The sequence below is a fragment of the Mercenaria mercenaria genome, chromosome 6 (genome assembly GCF_021730395.1).
Source record: "Mercenaria mercenaria strain notata chromosome 6, MADL_Memer_1, whole genome shotgun sequence".
NCBI classification, from domain to species: Eukaryota; Metazoa; Mollusca; class Bivalvia; order Venerida; family Veneridae; genus Mercenaria; species Mercenaria mercenaria.
This window is the reverse complement of record NC_069366.1, coordinates 29425510-29445782: the sequence shown is the minus strand read 5'-3', so window position 1 is coordinate 29445782 and position 20273 is coordinate 29425510. Positions and strand designations below refer to the sequence as shown.

The 20273-nt window shown below is 36.7% G+C and overlaps 1 protein-coding gene across 1 annotated transcript; it reads left to right on the top strand.

Moving 5' to 3' along the window:
* The first annotated feature begins 394 nt into the window (after positions 1–394).
* On the top strand, positions 395–19802 carry LOC128558115 (uncharacterized). The gene is made up of 4 exons (XM_053546962.1): positions 395–769; positions 3237–3344; positions 8749–9105; positions 15589–19802. Exons 1-4 carry the CDS (start codon positions 414–416, stop codon positions 16937–16939), a joined length of 2172 nt encoding a protein of 723 aa, XP_053402937.1. The 5' UTR covers positions 395–413; the 3' UTR covers positions 16940–19802.
* The last annotated feature ends 471 nt before the right edge of the window (positions 19803–20273 follow it).

Genomic DNA, 20273 nt, shown 5'->3' with positions numbered 1-20273 from the left:
AATGGTATGGTATATGTCACACGGGCAGCTGTTCTATAAAGTGGTTACATCAAAATGGACGCAAGTTGCCCGCACGGACACACATCTGTTTAAAATTACGAACCCTTTGCACAGAAACGCTGAATGACGTATCTATATATACTTAATTCATTCAAATAAAGAGCTAGATATATAAATGGATGAAGGCATCCTTTGAAAAGTCATTGACCTTCGATACATTTTGTCTTTGTTAAGAACCATTTTTCTAAATATTTGATAGTAAACAATTTCGAACATGTTATTGCGTGAATTCGGCCTGGTAGAGCACTATATATTATCAACTAATTGAAAGTTTAAGTTATATAGACTATTTACTTAGTAAAAAATTGTGACGATTGTCTATAACTAGGCACTGTGGAGACTACCTTGACCTTATGAGAGATTTTCAAGTTTTCAAAAGAAATGTTGACACAACCTCAGACAAGGCTTTCATCATCAGTATACCTGTCTCTCTTTCGGATGTGTCCAAGGAATACATGCAAAAATCATTTTCTGAAGCTGTGGCGTCAAGTGCTTATGCAGGGGTAATGAAAGTCGTTGGAAATAAACTGAAAATGTCGGCGTGTGCGGCAAGAGATCTGTTTCGGAAAGTCATTGATAAAGTTACCCGCCAGATGGAACAGTGCATTGATGACGTGAGCAAGATCGCGCCAGCACGCACAATATCTCTGATTCTGATGGTAGGGGGGTTCTCAGAGTCACCATTTGTACAGGAGACGATAAAAAACAGGTATAGCATAAAAAAGCGTAAACATTTACATTTTCGTGCTTCAACTTTTAAAAATTGAAAACATTCTATAGAAGTAATAAGGTACAGGTAGAAAATTTAGATATCAATTCCGAAGATTGTTTTTATAAAAACCCTAAGTAACGGCTGTTTGATCTACCATTTCTATAGCAATGATTTTCTTTGATTTCTCTTTAAATAAAAGACGATATCATTGATATTATCTATCATTTAAAAGGATCCAGTAAGTGGTAATAGAATAATTTTCAATTAAAAAAAATCCAATTTTTAATTTATCATAAACCAAAAACTGATTTAGTGGGCTGTTTTCCATTATAAATTTTGACCGTTTCGGACACCAAGAAAGTTAAAAAACAGTTCGGCTTTATTTGTTCATAGATTGTTAAAACAATTTCGGGATATTTTTACTTTAACTCAAAAGCCTAAAAATATGAGATTTCTAAAAGATGTATTTTGTCGAAATTCCTGATTTTTTCAATGAGATATATGTTATTTAAACAAGACCGTGGACCGCTCACCTGAGTATATGAGCTGCATATTATCAAATGTCAAACTGATGCTAAAATATTAAGAAAGTAGGTCAGTAGGTCACATTCATGGTCACTGAAAGTCAGTCAGTTTTAATATCAATGTGCATAACTCTACTCTATGTCAAACAAATTTCGAGGCTGTATCTTAAAAAAAAGTAGGTCGGGACAGGGCCTCTTTTCACCCCAGGGGCATAATTCAAACAATCTTGTGAGAAATCAACCAGGCAATGACACATACCAAATATCAAAGGCCTACGGTCTAGATTTTTTAATTCATTTCCTATATAATTCTTTGTAAAACTTGGGACACCCTGGGTGGGGCCTCTTTTCAACTAAGGGGCATAATTTGAATAATCTTGGTATAAAGGACCACTAGGCAATGCAACATACCAACCATCAAAAGCCTAGGCCTTCCAGTTTCATATAAGAAGATTTTTAAAGCTTTTCCTATATAAATATAATGTAAAACTATAGACCCCCAGGGAAAAACCTCTTTTCACCCCAGAGTAATAATTTGAACAATCTTGGTAGAGGAGCACACGGCAATGCTACATACAAAACATTAAATTCCTAGGTCTTGTGGTTTCAGACAAGAAGATTTTTCCTAAACAAGTCTATTTAAACCATGTGACCACGGCCTGGGCGGGGCAGTATTTGACCCTAGGGGTAATGAATTGACCAAACTTAGTAAAGGACCAATAGATGATGCTACATACCAAATATCAAAGCCCTAGGTCCTGCGTTTCCCTATATAATTTTTTAATTAACCATGCGAACCCTGGGGCGGGACAACATTTGACCCTAGGGAGTTACTTTGAAAAAGCTCGGTAGAGGACTTTTTGTAGATGTTACATACCAAATATCAAAGCCCTAGGTCTTATGGTTTTGGACAAAAAGATTTTCTAAGTTTTTCCGTGTAAGTCTTTATAAACCATTAATCTGACCCCGGGGCGGACCATATTTAACCCTAGGGGGATAATTTGAACAATCCCAGTAGAGGACCACTAGATGATGTTACATAAAAATATCAAAGCTCTTAGCCCTGTGGTTTTGGACAAGAAGATTTTCAAAGTTTTTCCTATATTAATAAGTCTATGTTAAGCATATGACCCCAAGGGCGGGGCCATATTTGACCCTAGGGAGATAATTTGAACTAACTTGGTAGAGAATCATAAGATGATGTCACACACCAAATATCAAAGCCCTAGTTACTGTGGTTTTGGACTAGAAGATTTTTTAAAGCTTTTCCTTTCGGTTGTCACGACAACCAGAGTTCTGCATGGAATCCAATTCTTTATGCAATTTTGATAGGGGCACCCAAGGATCATTTCTGTGAAGTTTAGTGTAAATCTGCTTAGTGGTTTTGAAGAAAGATTTCTGAAATTTACAATATTTCCATGTATGGAAAATAATCCCTACCCCCTGGCGGCCATGTTTTTTACCAAAACAAAATGGCTTAGGCAATTTTGGTAGAGGGTCACCTTGAGATCATTTCTACAAAATGCTTTTGAAATCTGACAAGAAGATTTTCAAAGTTTTTCCTTTCGGTTGCCATTGCAACCAGAGTTCTGGATGGAATTAAAAAAATTTGGCAATTTTGAAAGGGAGGCACCCAAAGATCATTCCGGTGAAGTCTGGTGTAAATCTGCCCAGTGGTTCTAGAGAAGAAGATTTGTTTTACAAATTGTTGACGGACAACGGACATCAAGCGGTCACAAAAGCTCACCTTGTCACTACATGACAGGTGAACTAAAAATACTCTACTACCACTCTCTTGGAATCTGGATCTTGCCAAAAATTATGTCTCAACTTACTAAATAATCCAAATTATGCAAATCAATAAGTAATTATAGTTAGAATCTGGAAAAAATTGGTTCGTGTTATCCAGATATGTTCTCACTTGTCATATCTTTATGCAGATTTGAAGATGTAGATGGGATGAAAGTGCTGGTACCAAAGAATGCCGGACAAGCAGTTCTCAAAGGTGCTGTCATATTTGGAAGACAACAAGACAGTATAACGTCAAGGTAAGATCAGTGCCGCCATGAGAAGCACGGAGTTCACTATCAAACTTTAAATCCTAACAACTCTCTAAAAAGATTTTATTTGCAAAATTAGACTTTGAATAGTTCTATATATTCCTTTGTACCTGTATAATTTTTTGTTACCGTCGTGATACATATTTGCAATTTGTTTTAGCTGTACACAATCACTGTATGTAAAAGGCGGAACACCACTAAATTCGAATGTTCAATATTTAATATTGATAATAATATAAATAAAAAATAAATAAAATCTGAAAATTAAATCCCTCGGAAGCATCGAGAAAAAGGCAAACAGTGAAAATTGCAGACTCGGTTTGTTTTAGTCTGTTCATGGGCAGTAATGGAAAATGCAACACTGCCCACGCCCCCTAGCAATGGCTTAAGCAGTATTCAATCTTCAAATCTTAATGAGTTGAAATCAATGATCCCGAAGGACCAGAAAATATAACAACACTGAGATGAAGTCGGGACGACTTTTTACGGCCGCCACACAGCACTTAACACCCGCTGTTGTGAAGTAAATAAAATCTGGAAATTGGATCCCTCGGAAGCATCGAGAAAAAGGCAAACAGTGAAAATTGCAGACTCGGTTTGATTTAGTCTGTTCATGGGCAGTAATGGAAAATGCAACACTGCCCACGCCCTCCTAGCACCGGCTTAAGCAGTATTCAATCTTCAAATCTAAAAACGCCTACTTTCTTTATAACTTTTTCTTTTACTTTATGTCGCAAATCAAATTTTCAGAGACTTATATTCCTATAAAGTATTATATCACTTTTTAGAAAAAGAAAAAGTGGTGTTAACTTTTATATAGGAAAACTACAATTCCTTACATACAACTCACTGAGACATGAAATTCTTACGCCGCAATATTTACCTTGCATGCGATAAGAACATGCTGATTTCGATAGAATGCTTCATATGCATACTGAAACATGGTAGATTGAAAGAAAATACGATAAAACGATAAAGGGCACGGGGAAGGGAAGAAAGATCAACACTATTTATATTTAGGCTACTTGTAATCCTGCGGAGACTTACATTTGATTTGGTAGTGGTCTACACCCTCTAGATAAGGCTCAAATTTGTGTCTTTCTACAAGAAGTCGTATATTTGCTAGTAATAAACCTTCTGTATTCTAGTAACAGAAAGTCACAACATTGTTCCACACAAATACCCTAGTTCATGTTATGATAAATACTCTAAGGAAAGGTTTTATATATCTAGTAACAAAAAGGGCACTATAATAAATTTATGACAGACACTCTTAGGTTTCATTTCTTTGGTAATGACAGGTTGTCTTATCGTGACAAGTAATGTTTAAATCCCTTTACGGACTGTTGAGTTACACACCAGACAGGAAAAAAACCTTTAGGCCTTTTACCTCAAGGTGTGACCCTGGTCTTTGTGCAAGACAAATAGTCTCATCCAGGGAAATATTTTTGACAACTTGTATTTAAATCCTATTTTGCATGACAAAGTTACGAAGCAGACAACAAAATCCCTTGTTGATCTTTGATCTCCAAGTATGACCTTGACCTTTGAGCTTGGGTTCTGGGTATTGCACGAGACATGTTGTCTGATTATGAGGAAGATTTATGTTAAGTGATATTGATATCTCTTGACGGATGACAGAATTCTGGACAGGGCCAAGAACAAATAGCTCTGTTGACCTTTGACTATGTCCTTGACCTTTGAGCTAGGGGTTCGGGTTGTGCTCATGACACATTGTCTCATCATGGGGAACATTTGTGCCAAGTAGCATTTAAAACCTTTAATGAATGATAGAGTAATGAACCGGACATGTAAATAATAAGCACAATCCTATCCCCTAAACTTGTTTTTAACCTGTAGTGTCTGAAAACAACTTCAACGTTCAAATTTACAGCACATTTTCATGGACAATTCAACCTGTATTTTTTTCTGTTTGGTTTAATTTGTGTACCCCCCAACAAGTTGTAAGGGGGTATACTGGTTTCAGGTTATCTGTCTGTCCGCCTGTCCGTCCGTCTGTCTGTCTGTCGGTCCACAGACACAATCTTGTGCGCACCATCTCTCCTCATCCCCTTGACACAATTTAATGAAACTTCACACAAGTGATCAGTAACAACAGTAGTTGTGCATGGGACATGTTAGGTTCTTTCAGAAAAAAATGCAGAGTTATGGGACTTTGTTTTTGTTACTATACCATATACATAGACACAATCTTGTGCACACCATCTCTCCTCATCCCCTTGACACAACTTAATGAAACTTCACACAAGTGACCAGTAACAACAGTAGTTGTGCATGGGCATGTTACTAGGTACTTTCAACGACAAAAATTGCAGAGTTATGGGACTTTGTTTCTTGTTAACATACTAATTACATACAGTCTGCATATGCAATCTTGTGTGCGGCTAATCTTCCGAACCCTTGCACACAATTTAATGAAACTTCACACAAGTGATCAGTACCAACCCTAGTTGTGCATGGTACATGTTACGTTCTTTTAGATAAATATTCTGCATATTTATGGGACTTTGGTTTTTGTTACTATACTGTATACATACAGTCCACATAATTATGCAATCTTGTGTGTGTCAAATTGCAATGTACTGTGTCAGTGCATGCGGGGGTATATTCATCACCTTTAGTTATAGCTCTAGTTGTTTTGGTAGGTTTAATGTCGCACCGACATAATTATAGGTCATATGGCGACTTTCCAGCTGTTGATGGTGGAGAAAGATCCAATACGTCATTCCTTGTATTATTTATACGGGCAGGCACCCGGGTTAAACCACAGCATCCCCACATGAAGAATTCAATACCCCGAGCTCGCTTGAACTCACATCAGCTACAGAGGCAACTCAAGTTGAGAATACACTTAAGAAAAACTCATTACTGCTTAGAAGAATTAAGCATTACTTGTCAATACCAATTCACAAATTATTTTAGACTGCATAAAAATGCTACCACAAAGAGATTTTCGAGAGTACAAAAATAACTCGTCTAATGCTCCCCATTTACAGGGGCTACACATTCACTGAAATTACCTGTTACATATGAATTAGTCAAAAATGGAATTGTTATCATTTCCAGTGTTCGCCAATATACAATGTAAAAGCTAACTAGAATCGTGTCAATAGGACACAGATGCCCTCTCAAACTGTGCCATCCTCTTAATAGTAAAGTTTTTATTAAGAAATGGTCATAATTCTAAAAAAAATACCCGCAGAAAAAGGTCTATTATCAATGGTCATCTTCACACGAAGGTCTTTCAACTGTGAAACTTCCAGTCATATCCTTTCTATAGTGTTTGTGTTAGAAACACAAGATTATTCTCTATACTCTATACAGCAAATTTATCAAAGGGCCATCAGTGCAGTAACAGTAATAAGAGAAAAAAGTCCGTTCTTTATGGTCATCTTCACTTTTAAGTGTGTTCATCTGTTTGAAGCCAATCTGGATAGTAATGCGGGAGGCGTTTGACACACAAGATTTCGGGACATACGGATGGACGTACGTACGGACAACAGCAATGCTATATATATGTGCGGAGGCATAAAAATGATTGATATGATATATTACTGTTTAAAGTGTTAGTCGTTGTCAACAAACATTATTCATATGATACAAAGGCTAACTTCGACGGCTACATGGTCAAAGCTTAGTCATTAGGTGTTGCTTTTCCAAAAATTACTAAAATAATCTATAGTTACCAAATAAAAACATAAACACGACTGTTCCGACTTTTGCCCAATGTCTGTCTGGAATACTGTGATTAACGGTTCTTTACTCTGACAAGTGTCACATTTGTTAATAATTAAAGTCCTTAATTTGCTTATATTCGACCAATACACACTTACGAGCGTTTCGTAAACAACCTTCAACTCCAATATGCGACTGAAGTTGATCTAAAATTTATCTTAGCATACTTTTCCGTATGATGCATCTATCACTGAGAAATATGATACCATTATTTACCGATAGTTCATCCCGGACAGAATAATATGGCTTCGCTTCTCTCGGCACTATATTCCATTATCCATTCTTAATACTCTCAATCAGCTTTACCAATGTCTGGTTTTCGAGCGTTGCTTGCTATATTCTAATTTGTCTTTCAGAAGAAACTGTCAAATAATCTGACAAACATGTAGCTTCTATCTATTTTTCATAATCTGTCAAAAGAACTTCTAGGTGCGTAGCACATCCATTAGCTATGTAAACTCTAGAAAGTGTATCAGAAATATACATGTGTTTGCCGTTCATAGTCATAAGTCTGAAATTTCAGTAGCATTCGTTGAAGTCGCTTTGGTGCATGAAAAGGTGGTATTTTTCCGTTAATTTGTCTTCTTGTAGGAGCCGTTTACACAATCCATTGTCTCTGATACCCCTAATTACCCTGTCTTTGATCAATTCATTTTTTTAACGTTCCGTAGTTACAGGTTTGATAAAAAGTTTCTGACTTACCTTGAGAGCAGGTCTAAAAATATATCTCTCATATGTCACATTTGTTTTTCTGGTACAGGTTTCAAATTTATTCAACACAATATCGATATCATCCTTTCGTTATTCGTCTGCAAAATCGAACCCATCAAAGACATCCATCGCTTATAGTTCTTTGCACGTAAGAAACCTGGCTGTCATTAAGTCCTTCAATTTAAGTCCGCCCGCCTTCTTGTAATTGGCCCAAGAGCGTTTGAACTTTTTCCAATTAGTAGCGACATCGGTGAATGCACAGCCAGAGAACTATGAAACTGTGCGTCTTCAGCGTCAGCACTCATGGTGAACTACTGATTCAACTGCTGAGATAAGTGATATTCCTCTGAATCGAATGATTAGCTTAACGTCTTCTCCTTAGCATCTATTTATTCCATTTACATCTGACACCATGTTTAAAGGCCTAGTGGACACTTTTTAAGATTGACAGAAAACATTGTGTATGGTACAAAGGTTTACTTTGCTGTCATACATCGACTGCATCAGAATGGCATGTACAACAGATAAAGTATTATATACAAAGCATCATGGCAATGTGTATCAGATACTGTTACAATTACTAAAATGTGTAGCAAATAGGTTTGTAGTGAATATGAACAGTTGATAGATTTTTACCTTGTGTTTACATTCATTTTTTAATGAAATATTCATCTGTTCACAACATTGGTCAACAATGAGGAAGTATATGAATGCGACATTTATACATAGCATTGTAAATAATCTAAACAGCACATTAAATATACAAAAAGTCTTCCAAAATAACCACTGGTGGATTTTCTTATCTTGTACAATGAGAACCTAATAAAGAAATCTTATAATCCAGCTATTTGCTTCTGATGTTTGTTAAAATGAATTTACAATAAATTGAAAATGATTTATTTTGAACATGATACACTACTTTTAGGAGGATGAGACAAGGAAACATGGCTACTGGAGGAACAGACACATGTGTACTATCAGATGAAATATTCGATCTACTTTGTACAGTGTGTAAACGTAAAGGGAAAAACACAGAAGCTGAAAAATATTGCGTTGATTGTGGTGACTACTACTGTTTAATCTGTGTCAAAGTTCACGATGATGTTCCATTACTGAATGGGCATAAGATTCTCGGTAAGAACCAGTTTCAGTCGATGTCTATCAGGATGAAGCCGCCGGTTCCAACAGAAAGATGCGACAAACACAGTCATAAACATGTAGATATGTACTGCAAGTATCACGATGAAGTTGGTTGTTCAACATGTATGGCTACTGAACACAGGTATTTCATTTCTCACTATTGGTCACAGTCCTTATATTTGCAAAGGATATAATTTGTATACAGGAAGTGAGAGAGACTACTACTCTCACTTCTCTTAAATTGTTATACATGTAACATGGTTATCCTCAATTCCTGTCTAATATATGACAACAATTTTCTACAGAAGTGACGTTCACTGACCACACAAACTGAAAATTCAAATAGAAGATGTTTTTGTAGAAAAGCGTATGTCTTCCCTAAAACATAGTAGTAATAGGCGAATGAAAGTCTATAGGAGATGAGACACTGATGGGTGGCTTAGTGATTAAAATGAAATAGGGATCATCTACTCAATATGTCCAGTCAACCGATTAAGTTTCAATATTCTTGGTCAAGTAGTTCTCAAGTTATGGACTGGAAACAAATTAAACGTCCATCTGAAAGACGGGACGTATTATAGGGACGCCCTTGGCGGGAGGAAGTGCGGGTGGGCGTACGGCGTCCACAAATTTTGTTTGGAGCATTTCTTTTACAAGCTTGGAGGGATTTTGATGTAACTTGATACAATTGTTCACCATCATGAGAGGGACGGAGTGCCGTGCGCAAAAAACAGGTCCCTGGGTTTAAAGTTAAGGTCACACTTAGAGGTCAAAGGTAAGATCTTTTTCATGCATGAAGCGATTTTGCTATAACTAAGCATAAATGTTCACCATTATGAGACGGAGTGTATTGCGCATGTCCCTAGTTTAAAACTACTTCTCTTTGTTGTTACCAAATAGCTTATATTGTAACGTTTTATTTATACGCCACAAGAGACGTATTATGTTATACCCCCGGTGTCCGTCTGTCTGTCCGTCCGTCCATCCGTTAGCAATTTTGTGTTCGCTCTGTGTAACTCTTGAGCCCCTTGAAGGCTTTCAAAGAAACTTGACACAAATGTTCACCACACCGTGACGACGTGTAGAGCGCATGTTTCGGATGACTCGCTTCAAGGTCAAGGTTACACTTAGGGGTCACAGTTCATATATGATTTTGTTGTGTCCGCTTTATAACTCTTGAACGCACGCATGTTTTGGATGTCTCGCTTCAAGGTCAAGGTCACATTTAGGGGTCAAAGGTCATATCAGTTTATTTCGTGTCCGTCCTGTAACTCTTGAAATGCTTGAAGGATTTCAAAAAAGCACCACACTCAGACAACTCGCAGAGTGCATGTTTCGGATGACTCGCTTAAAGGTCAAGGTCACTCTTAGGGGTCAAAGGTCATATATGACTTTGCTTTGTGTATATTGCTCTGCATTGCAGTGCTCTTGTTTGTCCGCTCTGCTTGAAGGATTTCAAAGAAACATGGCACGCATGTTCACCATACTGAGGCGACGTGCAGAGTGCATATTTTGTTCACTTACAATACAATTTTCTTTAAGTTCTTCCCTTTTATGTTAATTTAAATAGCTTATTTTGAAACTTTGTTATTATTGGTCGTAGGGAAGAACCGAGAGCACTTTTCTTTGGTACAATATGGATGGTACATCTAAATTTGAGGTGTATTTTGACATAACTTTACCTTGTAAGATTTTTTTGTGGACTTTTTTTTTGGAATTTCTTCCTTTTATTGTTCCTGTCCATGGGGCTTCAACAGTCAAGTTCTTTAAATGTTACTCCCATTCTCTGATGCAACCCTTCGGGCGAATATTGCCCCGCTTGGCGGAGCTCTTGTTATTACTGACCATAGGGAAAAGGTCGAGGCCACTTTTCTGTAGTACAACATACATTTTATATCTAATTCTTAGGTGTATTTTTACCTGTCTTTACCGGGTGGATTTAGATATTTTTAAGATTAACTTCCCTTCCGTTTAGATTGATTGTGGGCTCGCTTCTCTTTCGTTGCTACTATAAATATCTTATTCTTGAAACGTTTTATCTGGTTATTAGACTTTGATATGTCATCGTTTGGGTTTTTCTGAGTCCAAATTTAAAAGAATATGTTTTACTATAACATCTTGTGATCAAAATGGACCCAAAAATCAAAAGAGGTCATCTCTCTGATGTCCAATCATCTTATGAAGTTTCAACATCCTGGGTCAAAAGTGGTTCTCAAGTTATTATCTGAAATGGTTTCAATTTTCAGAAAGCCCCTGTGACCTTGACCTTTGACTGGGTGAACCCAATAACAATAGGGGTCACATTCTCTGTAAGTCCTATCATCTTAGGAAGATTGAAGGTTCTGGGTAAAATTGATCAAAAACTGTTTTTCATGTTCAGGCCCTTTTGACCTGACCTTTAATAGAGTGACCCCAAATTCAATAGGGGTCATCTGCGTTGCATGTCCAATTATGCTATGAATTTCAACATTCTGGGTCAAATGGTTGGTTCTCGAGTTATTGATCAGAAACGGTTGTCCATGATCCGTGTGACCTTGACCTTTAAATAAGTGTCCCCCAAAAGCGATACGGGTTTTTACGCCCCCAAAGGGAGGCAAATAGTTTTTGAACCGTCTGTCGGTCTGTCAGTCTGTCGGTCTGTCCGCAATTTTCGTGTCCGGTTCATATCTTTGTCATCCATGGATGGATTTTCAAATAACTTGGCATGAATGTGTACCACAGTAAGACGACGTGGACGTGTCGCGCGCAAGACCCAGGTCCGTAGCTCAAAGCTCAAGGTCACACTTAGACGTTAAAGGTCATTTTTCATGATAGCGCATTCGTGTCCGGTCCATATCTTTGTCATCCATGGATGGATTTTCAAATAACTTGGCATGAATGTGTACCACAGTAAGACGACTTGTCGCGCGCAAGACCCAGGTCCGTAGCTCAAAGGTCAAGGTCACACTTAGACGTTAAAGGTCATTTTTCTGATAGTGCATTCGTGTCCGGTCCATATCTTTGTCATCCTGGATGGATTTCAAATAACTTGGCATGAATGTGTCCCACAGTAGACGACGTGTCGCGCGCAAGACCCAGGTCCGTAGCTCAAAGGTAAAGGGTCACACTTAGACGTAAAGGTCTATTTCATGATAGTGCATTGATGGGCGTTCCGGTCCTTTATCTTTGTCTTTATGCATGGATTTTAAAATTATTGGGCATAAGACGACGTGGTCGCGCGCAAGACCCAAAGGTCCGTAGGTCAAAGGTCCAAAACCTCTAACATCGGCCTAACATTCATTCAAGTGCCATCGGGGGTATGTGTCATCCTATGGAGACAGCTCTTGTTTACTATGTAAGCCCTATTATGCTATGAAGTTTTAAGGTTCTAGTTCAAATGGTTATCCAATTATCAATCGGAAATGAAGTGTGGTGGATTCAGGCCCCTATGATCTTGACCTTTGATAGAGAGACCCCAAAATCAATAGGGGTCTACATGTCCAACCATCCTGAAGTTTCAATATTCTTGGTCAAGTGGTTCTATTGTTATTGATCAGAAATGTTTTCCCATGTTCTGGCCGCTGTGACCTTTACCTTTGATGGTGTCACCCAAAAATCAATATGGGACATCTACTTTGCATATACAATCACCCTATGAAGTTCAAAGTTTCTAGGTCAAATGGTTCTCCAGTTATTGATTGGAAATGTTTCTGATGGACAAATTGACGGACGCGCGGATAGGGCATCCCCCAGAAGGGAGAGATAAAATAAAACAAACGTATTAGACTTTAGTGGCTAGACTAAATTCTTACCTACATGCGTTTCATGATGGAGATCTCTGTTTCTTTCCTATCTATATAGGTAAACTGTTTTAAACACTGAGTGCTTTACTGACTCTCCGAGGACGGAGTGGGGTCAGTATGATCTATGGAGGGAAAGGTGTTGGCAAGTCCTTCCATTTATCAAAATTACCACAAATTTTTCTATGCAAGGCCAGAAACAAACCAAAGCATTGATCTGTTTAATTAACCACTTATTTTAGACTTAACAAGATGTTGCTCTTTAGAAATATAGGGTGTCATCACACTACCACCTTTGGACCAATGAAAATGAGAGAAACTTTTCATGGGAACGCCATTCTAGGAAACTCAGTCCAAACAAACAAAACTCTCGTTCATTTTATCATCAAGATATGAAATCCACGGATTGATATCCCCACAAAAATAATCATTCCCCCCCCGCTCCCCGCCTCCCCCCAAAGTATATATATTATATATATATATATATTATATATATATATATATATATATATATATATATATATATATCAGACTATATGACCTCCCAGTATGCTGTTTCACTATCTTTTTCAAAACTCTGAATACTTTTTATTTCTTTCATCTTCAATGTTTGTAGTAACAATCAATTTTTATTAACCATTCAACCAAGAAAGCTGCACATTCTGGTTGCTGGAGGCAGGTGGCTGCTTACAACAACTTGAAACAAACAAATACATTTCACCCTTGAAAAAGGCTTTTTCTTCCAACAAAACGCACTTAAATGCAACTGAATTTCGTTCTCATTTCTTTGAAAACTATTTTTCTACATTTAGTAACAATGTCCTTGACCCAAGCTACCCAAAATACAAACAAAAATATTGGTATCTATGAACTACACCTATTTACAAGGTTTGGTCTGCTTACCTAATTCCTAACTGAAGTTCATGTAAGAGAACTATATTTTTTCTATTTTAGTAACAAAGATTTTGACTCTCTGTGCTTCCTAAATTCCAGGTTTGGTCAAACCCCTATCCCTTACTGAATTCATTGAGCAGAAACAAGTTTTCTATTTTCAGTACCGGCAACCCTGACTTGGCCCCAGTGACCAGAATGTATACAGTACATCAGCCTCACAACCCAAGCTACATATGTACACATTTCTAACGCTACCAGTAGCCATTTCGCTATAATTGAAATAACTGTAGATAATTCCGTGAAATTTTCAGGACAGTTAAAAGAATATTAGGCATTGTTTGATGGAAAACTGATAAAAAAACACTTCCGTAATTTGAAAATTTTGTACTTTATATGACGTAGCCCGATGATTTACAAATTCGCAAAATTTATCCAATAAACACAATTAAGAATGACATGAAAGTCAACGTTCCCAAGCTTGAAAAAATCCATTTTATTGCTACCAATATAATTCTCAGTCAATTAAATAAACATGACAATTGTTATCATTACCTCTGGACAATGTGATGTTCTGACGCATGAAAAGATACACCACGCCGCCTGTCGTGTATTACACATTAAACTATATTTAGTACGTGTACAAAAAATAACAACTTTAAAGCTTGTTTAAAGCTCGACTTTGCATAATTAAAAATATCAAGCGTTTCAATCTTGTGCTATCAGAATTAATTTAACTTTATTACTTGGTATGGCCACAAGTTGCTTGGATGACTTCTTTGCGTTTGCAGCGCATGGATAAGACGTTAATACGACAAATGACATAGGAAACAAACTGTTGCAGTTGCCTCAGATTATATGGAGCTCGTCTTCTTACAACCTTACCGATCACACCCCAAATATGCTCAGTCAGATTTAGGGGCGGTGAGCGGTATGACATTGACAAAATATTTACCAAGTTTGCAGCTAGAAAAGCCGCTTTTTGTGTTCACTGATATCCCTCCCAAAATCATAACGGATCTCGTTCATTTCTCATGAACATTGTAACTCGCGCCACCTTCAGTTAGACCGATCACCCGTGCTCTTCCAGGGTTGGCATTTTCGCCACTTTATAATATCAAGGAACTTTCCTATTAATTGCTTCAAATGTCCATGAATTTAACCGTTCATATTTTTTATCTTAGAAAATACATGTATATCGTACCAGTCAGCATAAGGTTCACGTATACCGCGCCTCATCTAAAAACGATTTATATTAAGAGCCATAGCTCAAGTGTTCCTTTAAGCAATTCCTGAACTTGCAGGACCATATTTCCCAAACAACAGTTAAAAATTATTACCATGTTTTATTGAAATCCTTCAAACTGTACTGAGTTATGACTCCTGATACAAAATAGAATAAAAACCCATTTTATATATATATATATAATATATAATTATATATATAAAATATATATATTTATATATATGTTGTAATTACAAAGGGTAAAAAGGTAATCTGATAAAATCTTGCGGGTGGCGTTTCTCTTAAAGCAGTTGATTTTTCTCCCATGTTTTATTTAAATACCCCAAAACCATGTCATAGATTGGCTCCAAGCCGTTGGAACGGATTTACAGTATTAATAGCATCATTTTACATGGTTTTCTTTTGTTATAAAGCACCCCAATAAGCTACAGAAAGACCCGTTACAGTATGGAATAAATAGAATTTACTGTTACCTTTTTTTCCTTGGTACCCAACAAATGTCTTCACTTGAACGGATAATGCCTTTGGTAGTGGATGATACAGAAAACCATTTAGGACGTGATATGACTGGCTGCTTAATACAGGTAGTCATTTATGTAGATTCAACTGTACTAAAAGGTTGGCACACGATAGCTGTATAAAACATACAGGCACAAGATCTTAACTACAAAAAATTCAGGTATCTAAAATAGACTGTTTTATTTTTCAGATCATGTCAGGATACCTTTTACATACCGGACTTCATACAGAACAATGCAAATTTAAAAGCAGCAAATCCAAAGACCATTCAGCAGGAACTTGAAGCCTCTGTCAAGACCTTAGATGAATACCTTGATGATTTTCAACAAGAAAGACAACGACTCTTGAAAAGCAAGGCGGACTCAATTGAAGAAATCAGAAAATTTAGACAGGAAGTCAATGCCAGGCTTGATGAAATGGAGCAGAACTCCATAGTGGAAACAGAAGATCGATTCAAAGGACTGATAAAAGAGATAGAAGACAGAATAAAGTCGTTGCAAAAAAATAAAACCAGTGTTACTTCAGCTAAAGAAAAATTAGCATCAGTCAAAAATAATGTTTCCCAGGAGTTTGTTAATGCAAAGAGGGGTAGAAAGGTAGCAAGTGATGCTAAAGCCTGTGTGGAGGACAGTGAAGCTGGATATCATAGGAAAGATATTAAAATCATCCCTGATCAGATAATACTGTCAAAGTTGAAAGAAATGAATATGCTGTTGAAAATAACAGAGCAAGATTTTCTGCTTCAAGCAAAAAATAAAAGAACATGTAATGTAAAAATTCCATCAGATACAGATGTCTGTTATATTACCTCAGTCTGTTACCTGGCAGATGAGTCAGTAATACTGTGTGATGAAAACAACAAGAAGCTGAAACATTTAGACAGTTTAGACAGTTCGTCCTATACCGTTAGCGACTACTATGAGCTTCCTTCCTATCCATGGCAAGCGTGTCCCATCAGCAAAAAGGAAGTTGCTGTGAGTCTGTATAAGAACAATGAAATTCATTTTATTTCCCATAGCAATAAAATGAGAAAAACAAATCAAATTAAAACTGACTTTGAATGTTATGGTCTGGCCCATGCAGATGGCAATCTGTACATTTCAGATGGGTATTCATTAGTGTATGTATACAGTGTATCAGGCATAGAGCTGCAGTGTATCAATATGGATCTTTCAGGACAGTTCAAATTTGATATGAGGAATCTGGCTGTCAGTGAGGATGGTTCCAGAATGTATGTTTCTTTCTGGAGTAAAGGATTCATCATATTAGACAATAATGGACAAGTTGTCAGAAACGTCAATGGTCCAGAGTTACAAAAACCCTGGGGAATATTTCAGACCAGCGGTGGTAGTTTGCTTGTTGCCTCTGTGGGTACCAACAATGTGCTTCAGTATGGACCAACAGGACGGCTTATTGGGGAGGTAATCAAACCTGATACTGGAAAAAGTAATTGTTCGGTCGTTGTGTGTAATCAGCAAACAAACAAGATGATCATTGGTAGGTATGATGAGAACGACATTGAAGTATATGATATAGTCTGATAAGGTAGGCAGGACATATCAAAATGTAGTCAACATACATTGTTGAATCTATCCGCTTATTTCCCTGGGATTTTTAACTTGCTTTATTGGCTTATGTCTCCTTTTGTGAGCCAATTTACTGCTGTTGCTAGTTTAATATACTGTCAGAATAATTGTTTCTTGTATTGATGGAACAACATTATACCAGAAAAATATCAGACATTAAAAGAAACAACATGCAGTAAAATCACAGGGAAATGAGTACATAGTTTTTAAATTATTGAGATAAATATAAGAGAAAATCTACATATTCATCATATATAAATTTTTGCATAACTTTAACCATCGAATCCATGAAAAGTGTCCCCCATTCACAGTAGATATAACCAATAAATGATAGACACTGCTGTCTTTTCACAGTATGAACAGAATTAAGAGAATTTGACAATGGGTGCTTAAACGGGTACTATTTTCCTTACATATATTCTTAATACAATTGGATTTTGAATATTTCAATTACCCATTGTATATATTAAGTGACTTATGACAAACTTATCGAGGGCTGGAGAGAAAACAGTCGGAAAGTCAAGAACTACACGGGATACTATTACACTGTGCACATCTTATGTTTGATATTGGTGGCTGCGTGGGGGATGTATTTCATTAAATATCAAGAATAGTACAGGATACTTTTACCCTAAGCACTTCTTATGTCTGATATTGTTTTCACTTGATATGGTTGATATCGAGGGTTGAGTGGGGGACAAAATTCACTGAACATCAAGAACAAACTATGATACTTCCACACTATGCATTTGTTATGTTTGATATGGAGCGCTAGATGGGGGAGGCGTAATTCACTGAACATCAAGCTCATCCTAGGATTCTTTTACAGTATGCACTTTTTATGTTTTATATTGAAGCATCATTGATTATCAGACAGTCACTTGTAGAGAACAGTATCTAGGAACCCCGATTAGATTAACTGTCCACATAACTGAAATACTGTTGAAAAACGGTATTAAAACCAGAACAAACAAACAAATCATTGATAATCATGAACAACCTAGGACACATACACTAACACTTGCTATGTTTGATATCGAGGACTGGGTGGGGATGTACGTAATTCAATGAACTCCAAGAACAATACAATACTTAGAAATAGTACGTAATCAAGAATATCTAAGGGGAACAACTCTGAATCGACTAATAAACTTAAGCCAACATAAAACTTGGTCAAAAATGAAAGAAAACTTAAATACATGTAGGTCTTTTCCCAACAACTGATAAGTCAGACAAAATATTACCCACATTTGTTAAAAACGCTTTGTATTCGATGCACAACATGCACACTTTTCTCATGGCTTACACTGAAAATTGCCCGCCCGCTTAGCTCAGTAAGTAGAGCGTTGGTCTACGGATCGCGGGGTCGTGAGTTCGTTCCTCGGGCGAGGCGTATGTTCTCCGTGACTATTTGATAAACGACATTGTGTCTGAAATCCTTAGTCCTCCACCTCTAATTCATGTGGTGGAAGTTGGCAGTTACTTGCAGAGAACAGGTTTGTATTGGTACAGAATCCAGGAACACTAGCTAGGTTAACTGCCCGCCGTTCCTTGACTGAAATACTGATGAAAAACGGCGTTAAACCCAAAATAAACAAACAAACAAAACAAATACACTGACAATTATTTTATAAGTTGCTCTGAGGCCCTGCTAGAAAGTTTAGTAGTGCATCAAAATAAAATAATGCATAAATATATATCAGGAAATTGTGCGGCAGTAAGAAACGTTACCTCAGACATTTAATTTTAAGCTTTTTAGCCAAAGATATTTTTGTTCTCAATGATAATACCTAGGTTTAAACAAAATTAGATATATCTAAATGTAAAATGTATATCCAACAATGATAAATTACAAAACAAAAATGAAACTGGTCTTACATATGTATAACCGTAGGTAGATTGTTGTTATATTCATCATTTCAATTAATCATTTGAAGGTGTTTCTTATGCTTTATTCATTTTGAAGCCTTTCTCTGACTGTTCATGAGTACTTTGCTGCAGATAGTGGAACATAAAGTCACTGTCATCAAAATTTAATGTAATTACAATATTTTAAACTGGAATTATACGCATTTTTCAAATAAAAATTCAGCTGAAATTGTTGTGTATGTAAAAAGGAGGAAGGAAATTATAGCTTTTAGCCCAATATACCAAACTCTTTCTGTTACCAGTACGAATTAATAAGTTTCCAAACATAACTTCAGAAATCTCTGCCTAAGACGTAAGAGAGATCATTGATTTTATAAAACAATCACTAGACTGCACTATGTGCAGTAAGATGCGTATAATGCCACTTTAAAGAAGTGGATCGGTAACAGCTCTCTTCAATTTCCGCATTATTATGTGCTTGTAAGCAATTCAACATTATCTAGACGTAACTCTCTCTCATGAAAACCGAAAAATGATAAAAAGGCATACGGGAATACGTAATTTGACGATTCTCGTTACAGGTCCCCTACCTCGCACAATAAGGTGTTTTATTTATTGTTGTAAACAAGATAAGCGGGTAACTTAAGATACTACACCAGCGCCACTGGCACCAGAACAGAAAGAAAATGCCTCTGTACATGTTATACCTTACCCCTAGGTATTCTATACGAACCATGGTCATGAACGGGAAAATATACTAACCCGTTTCAATCGTAAATTTCTCAACTTAAACGCACAGTTAGGTGAATGGGTACCTAGTATATTGAACAAGCGATAATGCACCAGTCACATTGTCTCAATATTCCATATTGCTGAGATTATCAACATATTTTATGCTTTCGTCAGCGTTACAGAAAAAAAAACATGCTTGACCTTCCCTAATGAAAATCCGGTCCCAGAGGTCACGGCAGTGTTGCACAAAGTTTGGGCGAAATGTAAACAAACAAAAACGAATTTAAAAAAAAATCACATTTTTTCAATAAAACTTTGAAATGATGAATGAAAATTCTCTTTTATATGTCTTTAATTGAAATCGAACATTGGTCTGTCTGTTTCTGTTTATGTTATTCATTTTGGCACATTTATGCTGCATTTTCCCATTTTAGCAACACGTGTAGTAAAATTACGATTGACATACATTTTCACTTTAGCCAATCAGAATGGTTTTGTAATCTAGAAGGGAACTTCACCAGAAGAAATGTGACCGGTACACAATGGAAGATAAATTACCACTTGTTTGATATCCATAGTACACATTTACGGAACTGCGTGTTTTAGGTATGAAATGCGCGATTGAAACGGGTTAGTATATTTTTCCCTTTCATGACCATGGTTCTTATGAATACTTAGGGGCAGGGTA

Excerpts from the sequence above, each read along its gene's own strand:
- LOC128558115 (XM_053546962.1), top strand. The coding sequence starts at position 414 with ATGAGAGATTTTCAAGTTTTCAAAAGAAATGTTGACACAACCTCAGAC. Across the intron at positions 770-3,236 it reads CAGGAGACGATAAAAAACAG|ATTTGAAGATGTAGATGGGA; the intron begins GTATAGCATAAA and ends ATCTTTATGCAG. Across the intron at positions 3,345-8,748 it reads CAAGACAGTATAACGTCAAG|GAGGATGAGACAAGGAAACA; the intron begins GTAAGATCAGTG and ends CACTACTTTTAG.